General features: G+C 37.4%; 1 protein-coding gene across 7 annotated transcripts in view; it reads right to left on the minus strand.

Annotated features, from left to right (window-relative positions):
- Positions 1 to 10,000, minus strand: part of LOC135210339 (pleckstrin homology domain-containing family G member 3-like) — a 611,354-nt gene that overhangs the window by 78,341 nt on the left and 523,013 nt on the right. For all 7 annotated transcript variants that reach the window (XM_064243231.1, XM_064243230.1, XM_064243233.1 and 4 more), the window contains one exon: positions 9,586 to 9,749. In XM_064243231.1, the coding sequence (XP_064099301.1) occupies positions 9,586 to 9,749 (164 nt within the window). The remainder of the gene's footprint in view (positions 1 to 9,585; positions 9,750 to 10,000) is intronic.

Genomic DNA, 10,000 nt, shown 5'->3' on the forward strand with positions numbered 1-10,000 from the left:
TACACTGCCTTTTCAATGAGATACAGCTTAATATTTAAAACCTCATCTTCATTTTGGAGAGGGAATTGGAATATACCTAATTTGGGCCAAATGCCAAGCGCTGGGACCTGAGGTCATTTAGCAATGGAAAGTAAGATGAAAGAAAAAGAATATGAACGGAGATATAATAAAAGAAAAAAAAATGAAAGACATTGCAGCTAGGGGCAGAAGGGACGCTGCAAATAACCTTGAGTAATGCCTACAGTGCACAGCGTGAGGTGCACTGACGGAACTACCAACCATACGGGGTATATAAAAAAAGAAAGGGAAAAAAATTATAAATCTTATATGACTCTTTGCCGGAATCATATTCAGTTATATGTTTCTTCGATTGTTCTAAGCGCGCGTAGTTTTAACGTTTTGTATTACTTTGTGCCCCGAAGATGTATTAAATACACGAAAGTACTTGGCACTCTGTCTTTTCTTTTTTAAAATTTTCCCTGTGGTTTTTGCTGGTAAACAAAATCACGTGCTTACTTATGTGCTTTTATAGTATATATATATATATATATATATATATATACACACACACACACATATATACGTCTATACATTATATTATAGCTATATACATATATATATATAATATATATATATATATATATATATATATATATATATATATATATATATATATATATATATACATACACACACACACAATCACCTGGAATGCTTTGCAACAAGTTCTACGGAAATGGGAGACAATAGCCAACCGTTACTGCACATTTCAATACAACTGGTATGTTCAGTTCAATGTTCCAGCAACGGATCTATTCAAAAGGGGAAAAAATTGCCTTTCCCTCTTGTTCTAGAAAAAGTGAAAGATCAACCTGATGAGAAAGTTACCGGAAAACGAAAGTTTTGACATTATCCCATAAAGAACTCGATAAACTGTACAGTATATAAACTTATATTGGGGAAAACTATGTAACTGTTCCAACAATTTTACAGTCAAGCATGTTACCATAGTCTTTACCCGGTACTTGTACATTGATTTTATACTTAAAAAATTAATTTAATTTATCATACTGGTAATTATTAGTTTACATATGAGTAGTTTTTCATATGTATCATGGGGCCGATACAAAGGACTAATTTAACTTTTACGTAATATTTTCACTTTATTTATTAACTTTCTGGAACCACTGAAACTGAACAATTAATGTACATAATGCACCTCATTTGAGGTAGGATGTAACATACACCTTACGTACAACTGCGTAATGTAATGATAAACAGAGCTACACCTAAGTGAAAGAGCAACAGGCCACACCAAATAAACAAACATACGGGAATCTAAAATGTGCAAAAAAAGAAAAAAAAAATTTCAATGAAAGGCCCATCAATCCCGGAGCTCTGCAAAGGCTGGAGAAACAGAAAGGTTGTCGGCACATCTGACAGATGAGGCGTCTCAAATCCTAGATGCTCGTGACCTTTGGCCTCCACTCCACCCCCCCCCCCCCCACCCCCTACCCCGCCGAAAGGTGCTGGATTTATTCCCAAAGCCAAGATAACCAACTCCAAGGATGAAGCCGCATTTCTCTCCATCGGCGGAACGTGTCAAGATTTGGAAATGTACTCTAATCCATTTATGATTTAAGCATACGTAAGATTTGTTTTGGAAAAATGATCATAGTGAGATATATCTGCAGTATATACACACACACGCACACACACACACACACATATATATATATATATATATATATATATATATATATATATATATATATATATATATATATATATATATAGAATCAACTGGTCATTCTTACCAGATACATATGAAATTGTAGAAATTGCGATAGCCACAATGGCCAATTAACTTCTCAAATTCTTTGCCCTGTTTCGGATACGCTTGCCACTACAAAACCTTGAGCTCCAACTTCAAATAAATTTGCAGAAATCACGATGTTTCCCGCTGCATGACATCATGATTTCTTCAATTTATTTTAAGTTGGGGCTCAAGGCTTTTTAGTGATAAGCGTATCCAAAAAAGAGCAAGGAATTTCAGAAGTTAAGAGGGCATTGTGGCTATCATAAGTTAATATATATATATATATATATATATATATATATATATATATATATATAAAGAAAATAAAACCTACTCCTAACTTTGGCCTCGATTGTATAGTTTATAGTTATGCATTGCTATCCCTAACAGTGACTATACTTTTTATCTTTCCCAAACGCGGATAGAGAGCTTCTGAGCCAGAGAGTTTTCAGTGAATGGTTCCTCAAAAACTGCGACCCCGACTAGGGATTAAATAGAAGAGAAGAAGAGGTTATGTATTGACGACAAATCGCTGGACTGTGCGAAGTCAATATGACAACAGTCCTGGAAGAAAAGCTGAAACAAAAGAGTATTGACCAAGAACTTTCATGTTTAATGTGCCTACTAAGGGCGCCGAAGGAGGTGTGTTAAAGACGAAAGCGCTTGGTCACCGCTCTTTGTTTCCCTTTTCCCTCCTGGGGGTGGGGGTGGGGGGCTGTTGTCATATTGACTTAGCACATTCCAGTGATTTGTCATTTATCTAACAATATATCCTCATTTTACATACATGTATATTTATACATATACATGCATACATACACATACACACAGACACACACAAATATATATATATATATATATATATATATATATATATATATATATATATTATCATGTATTAATGTAATTGGCATTGCTTTTGCTTTTTTTTCTCAGCCTTGTTACTGCTTTTTGTTATATTTTGTTGTATATAAAATTAGCGTAAGGAAATTAGTTTTTAAGGTTTTAGTTTTAAGCTTTACTTTGGTCTCGGCTGAGCGTCAAGCGAACTGCTTGTTAAACCTCCTCCCCGCTTGTTAAATGTTGGTGAGCATCTTATTAATGCTAGTTTTTTTGTTTTGTTTATCTTTCGGGTGGTTGGTGAAAAGGACACCAGTGAGGATATTGGAGGAGCACGACTTTTCCCGAGAACAGTTCGGGCTCGCTATTCTCCCCGCATGGTTGTGCAGCTGGCATATTTTTCTTAATCGTACTTCGAAGGATTTGTCGTCGTCAGTATTGAAGGCGCAGGGGCATTTCGGCCATCTGCGGTGACTTACCCCCTTACTGTGTGTACTTTCCTGCGGGCTCTGATATCGGCGCTGGATCCCGACAGAGTGGACGTGGGAGGGACATCACTGTGTTTGCCTACGACTTCCTTCTGAGCTGCAGCGGTGGGGGCATTGAGACCCGTGAAGGTGCAAGTAGGGCGGTTGCTACCAGGTAGGGAATATCCCTTGTGTTTTTGGTCGGGAGCACGACAGACTCCTTCCCCATGGTATTAGTGACCTGTGTAGCTGCACGCCCTTCAGATAGCTGAGTATTGGCCTGGTACGTGGCATTGTCCCAGAGAATATAAGAGATCACGGCTCCCTCTGTATTTCGGCCTACAGCAAGGCAACTGTTTAGCCTGAATCCTTTGGGCATCCCTTATCACATCCATTCATCCCTTATTCAGTGTGAGGAGCTCTTCCCAAGTATTCTTTTTCTTATTTACTCTCGTATAGTGAGTCGTTCGAGATTGTTGGCATTTCTTAATGCCGCTTCATATTTATATATATATGCCAGTCTTTGTGTATATCTTGTCACGAGTGATGCTATAATTTTCGTTATTTCTTGTGGGTATTATATATCAATTAATGTTTGATGTTTTTTATATTTAAGATTTAGTTTATATTTGTAGGTAGGAGAATTAAGTTTTCCCCCTGTTGGTCTCTTACTTCTTTCCTCTCTGTTTAGTTATAGGTATTGGTTTATATTTATGTTGATGTTGGGCCCATTTTGCTAATTTATGCAGTATATTTCTCTATTTTCTGTCTAGGGTTTAGTGTTAGTGTTTAGGAACTCCTAAGGGAGTAGTAAGGACTAAGTTGTGTCCTGTATAGTCACAAGGCTGACTTTATTATTCTTTTGCTTTGTTTGTTAATAAATATTGTTGAGTTTTCCTGTGTGTTTTTGTCTCCGCTGACTGAATTTATCTAGATACTTGGTAAGATCACTGTCCTCTCGATTCTTGTGCAAAAGAACTTGCACCACGGCCCAACAAGGGTCGTAACATATATATATATATATATATATATATATATATATATATATATATATATATTATATAATATATATTTATATATATATTATATAATTATATAATATATAATATATTATATTATATAATATATATAATTATATATTATATATTATATATATATATATATATAATATATTATATATATATATATATATATATATTATATATATATAATTATATAATTATATAATTATATAATTATATATATATTTTATATATTTATATATTTATATATTTATATATTTATATATTTATATATTTATATATTTATATATTTATATATATATTTATATATTTATATCTAGAGACGAAGGAAGGCGATGGCCAGAAGGGACACATCAGCGTGAAGGTGGACAATAGAAAACGTTGTAATTTATTATAATTATTTATTTCCTACGTTTCGTAATAACTTTATTACATCCTCAGGGAATCATCTGCCTTCTTTGCAGACGATTTCCCGAGGATGTAATAAAGTTATTACGAAACGTAGGAAATAAAGAATTATAATGAATTACAACGTTGTCAATGGTCCACCTTCACGCTGATATATATACACATATATATCCTGACGTCCCTTCTGTGATGTTACTTACAATTCACTAGTGAAAACTAATCTGAAAACTTTAAAAATCAATCCCCGCAGACCTTCATTAGCTTCTCCTGTCTCTCAGTTCCACCTCCTGTCCTACATAACCGGATTTCTGTTCTAGCAGCGTTCGATGGCCGAGTCTAACCGTTTCTTTTCTCAGCGCACAGGGAAACTAGAAGGAACTGCAACTCCAGAACAGTCTTCGTCTTCGTCCAATGTCCAATGAATGTCAGTCAAAGGATAATCAAATTTTGCGGGGTAAGAATCCAGTCTGGGTGATGGACGTCTCGGAATATATGGAGGAACGGGGAAAAGGAGAAATATGAAGAACACAGGAAAAAATGAATTGTGAGAAAAATGGAATAAGGAGAGAGAGTGAGAGAAAAAAAAAAAAACCAATGAGCTTGGAGAGGAACCAGAGAGATGTGGGATAGGGGAGAATTGGCGTCGTCTCCTATGAGAATCTCTGAGAGAGAGAGAGAGAGAGAGAGAGAGAGAGAGAGAGAGAGAGAGAGAGAGAGAGAGAGAGAGAGAGAGGTGGGGAAGGAATGACTGATGCTGAATATCATTCAATTATATAAAAATGTAAGATTAACTATGGAGTACGAGCCACCCATAATAAAAAAAAAAAAAAAAAAACCAAGACAAGACACCTCATGTAACGGTTGGTGAATAAAATAATTAAATATTTCTTTACATTACAAATGAGAGAGAGAGAGAGAGAGAGAGAAGGACTGTCCTTGGCAGCCAATGAAGCAGAGGAGTGTTCAGAATACTCTGGAAAGTTAGTGGTTTGAGAGTAGCAAAATTTCCTTTTAGAGTAATTCAGGTAAAAATATTATATTAGTAAACTGTTATACAGTTTACTAATATATCAACGGAAACTAGGTAAACATATATATGAATAAATAAATCAATCAATCAAGAACTCCAAAGTTAAGAGGGATAAACTTTACAGGTATATTTATCCTTAGCCAGTTTCAGCACAAGAGGAATCTGGCCCAACTTACATTTCCAAATTTATTCTACATTTTAAGCCAATATTTCACCCATAAGTAACATTCGTAAAACAAACTCTTCATGTTCACAACGCAAAACCATGACAAACACACCACGTACAGAGGCACAGGACACACGTCCCCAGCAACTGCAGAATGCGAGGAGAAGAAAATGCATCGCATCATCCTCGAAGTCTATCAGCTCCCTGTACCGCAGGTCCCAAGAGGTGCAGCATCTCCATGGTCAGTCATCCAGACAAGAACGGAGCACGTGGGCGGCTCATGGGCGTGTCCACGTTAAGACACAGACAGTGGAGCAGGTGGGTTGGTTTTGGGGAACTCCACCCAAGGCGCCCACACTAACGTTACTCTAGCAAGCGGCGTCCTCTTGAGGGGAGTCCCTCAGGAACATACCTTATCTCACCAGCTCTTTAATGCGGGGATTCCTCCCTTCTTCGCAGATAACACGAAAGAAAGTCCTAAAATTCGTTTTCCATTAGCTCACATGAAAACACAAGGCCCAATCGATGGCCAGTTTCAGAAAAAATCTTATCCCACATCCATTTCACCCTGTGCTGACTAAACACACGAGAGAAAGAGACAAGCAGACAATAGGATGGAAATGAGATAAGTAGGAATTTATATAACGGTGAAAAGTCATTTAACCACGACACCGTTTCGATAATTTGTCAAATCATTTAAGCAACATTTATATAACATCTGACATGTTTAAAGATATGCTAATACCATGACTTTCGAAAATTTAACCTAGTTTCACGTAGCTAAGATGTAAATATGACCCACATTCTTTGATTTCCTAGAGAAAACTGTTCTAACAGCATATAAACACCTTTTCTAGCAATATACCAACAACCTTGCACATATTTGAATATGCGCATGCATACATTTGCATAGACAAATATACGTTTACATTTTAGGCAAACATAAATGGATTTTCTAGGCACGGTTAATAACAAGCGATACAAAATATGACAATGAAACAAACTTCAACAATCGAACTGGTTAAACACACACACATACACACACACACGGGTGAAGCAATGTTAAATCAGTACAGAGAGACTCAAACACAACAGTTAAACGGACACAAAGGGACGGATAAAAGCAAACAAGGTAGAAAAAACATATTACAATATAAACATGCCTAATTAAAATCGGGTGAATAAAAAGCAAAGCATAAAACCCCTTGCCGACAAATTCCAAGCGTGGTGTGACAGCGTGAATACTAAAATGTCTATAAACGTCACAATGCAACCTTGCGTCGTTGCCGGGGGCCACAGAAATGCCAAACATTCAGACCACTTCAAGGACAGAGCAAGGGAATACTAGTACACTTGAAGATGAACCCGCCCCCAAACAAACACACTAGTGATGCTGTTTGACAGAGAAAACCCCAAGTAGCCGATACCCACGGGGCAACTGAAAAGCTCAACGATATTACGCCTACTGTAGTGGCCATGGCTAACGGTGGACAGATTACAACAGCATTTATCGTTTGTGAATTTTTCTGTCAGTAAAGTTTTTCAACACCTTACAGCTGTTCTGCAGAGTAACTTGATTCAATTACATTCTGGTGTCACGAAAACCCCGTATATAATTATAATTCGGCAATATGTCAAATTAATGTTTATATACCAGTGAGTGGCTATTCAGTGCCCGTCAATTGATAAATACCTTAGCATAATTTGATGCACAAGCTATTTTACCAAATGTTACGCGTTAATTCTGAATATCTGTGACAACTCAAGGTAATCCCACTTTAAATCAACGGCTGCATTTTGGATATATTTTTACATCAGTGACACCTGCAGAGGCCTTCAAACTCTGCCATCCGATAATTTACATTTTGCTAGCTGCCCTATTCAATGCGTGCATAATTCACCGGTTTCTTCCAGACTCCCTACTCTTAGTTCACTTGATACCATTAATCAAAAACAAGCTAAAGGATGCAGCTGACCCTGGCAACTACCGGCCGATTGCAATCACAACGATCGCATCGAAGATACTTGAGTCTGTTCTTCTAGTTAGACTTCTCCCCTTTTTACACACCACTGACAACCAGTTCGGGTTTAAAGCAAACCACTCAACCGGCACCTGCATCTACATACTGAAAGAATTGCTTAATTACTACCTATCATCAGCCTCTCCTATTTTCCTTTGTTTTGTAGATGTGAGAAAAGCATTTGACAGAGTAAACTACCTGAAGCTCTTCCTGAAGCTGCATAAAAGGGGCACACCCCTGTACCTAATTGGCATTTTACATTGCTGGTTCTCCACACAGCAATTCTGTGTCAAATGGGGTAACGTGTTATCTTACACCTTCGGCTCCCTAAACGGGCTCCGGCAAGGGGGCATTCTCTCTCCTTACCTGTTTAATACGTACACAGATGACTTGAATGTCAAACTGAACTCGCTCCCAATCGGATGCACCGTCAATGAAACAACTATAAACAACCTCTGTTACGCCGACGATATGGTTCTGATTTCTCCATCAGTGCAAGGTCTCCAACGACTCATCGACACCTGCCGCCAATATGCAGAGGAATTGATATAATCTACAACGAAACCAAGACCCAGTGTATGTCGCTGCTCCCGAGATCGCTTAAGCATATTGCAGAACCTCAAATTTTCCTCGGAAACCATCGGCTGGAATTTGTGCACGAATTTCCGTATTTGGGTCACATTATCACCGACGACCTAAAAGATACGGCAGACATTGAACAGAGGCGTCGTAAACTATGTGCAGCTGGCAACATGATTGCAAGGAGGTTTGCCTTCTGTCACCGAGACGTGAAACTGCTTCTATTCCGCTCGTACTGCTACAGTATCTATGGGTGTTCCCTCTGGACGAACTATACCCAAGAGACCTTGAGACGCATCACTGTTGTGCACATGACATTCTGAGACGCCTCACAAACACTCCCCGCTACCACTCCGCCACACAGATGTTCATTGAAAACCACCTGGACAATTTAAAAATCATTGTTAGGCGAACAATGTCCAGTCTGGTAACCCGAGTGAGAAACAGCAGCAACTCGCTCATACAAAGCATCCTAAGGAGTGAAGCAAGAAGAAGATCTAAATTGTGGGAAAGATGGGAAAATGAGGCCTTTGTCCCCTAAAGGACTTAATCTCTGTATTGGCAAGATGTCATCTGCAGTTTTTGTCATTATTACATTTATAGCTGATATTTTAATTTTTCATTATTACTGTGATTCCTATCAAGTTAAAGTTTTATTTACATTTAATTTATGTATTAAGCCCTCTGGACCTGACTACTGTAACCACCTAAGGTCTCTAGTTGAAATTTGAGTTATATAATATGTGCACCAACTGTTATTACTCGCAATGCATTTTTTTTTTCTCACCAATATTATTACTAGTTATTTTACCAGTATGAAAATTGATTTACTAGCTTTTATGCTACCTCAGCTATATATGGATAAGTGCCGATTATTCATTTTCTTTTTCTATTTTATCATATCTCATGTATCTAGATTGTGTATGTTACTGTCTGTATCTTGTATACTCAATGTATATGGCCCCGAGCTGAAATAAAACATATTATTATTATTATTATTATTATTATGATACGAGATGCATTACGATAAAAAAACACAAACATCCCACAACTTAATACCAACAGAAAGTAAAACTTACCGTTACCAAATAACTATAGCCAAAAACAAAAATAAAGCAAAAAGATGAAAGATTCGAGAGATTCCCATTCTGATAACAAATCCTCTATTCCGAGGCCTCTCTGAAAATTGAATATGACATTCTGGACAATAGCATATAACTGGGTGACACTTACCTCAATGATCTCGCGGAGGTCTCGCACGTAGATGGCCTCTGTCTCGACAATCTCGAGAACTATTCTATCCATATAATCAAGGTTCGGGTCGTAATACTTGGGTCTCAAGGTAGGAGGGGCTGGCAGACTTATACTGTGGCACTGGACACCGCTGTCACCGGAACCTGAAATCAGAAAAAGACGAATCATTAGTTAAAGTCAAATAAATACACGACAAGCTCATTCGCACACTAACGCTCATGTGAGTAAGAGCATTATATAATAACAAGGCATCATCTTTGTGTGTGCAGATGAGGGGTTAGAGTGGGCTGGTCAGTAAACTAATTGCTAGTAAATTGGCCAGAAACACTGTATTTCCTCAATAAACATTAGACCAGTAAAACTGTAAGTGAATATAAAAAAACATGGGCGAACC

Source organism: Macrobrachium nipponense, chromosome 39, assembly GCF_015104395.2.
Source record: "Macrobrachium nipponense isolate FS-2020 chromosome 39, ASM1510439v2, whole genome shotgun sequence".
Taxonomy (NCBI): domain Eukaryota; kingdom Metazoa; phylum Arthropoda; class Malacostraca; order Decapoda; family Palaemonidae; genus Macrobrachium; species Macrobrachium nipponense.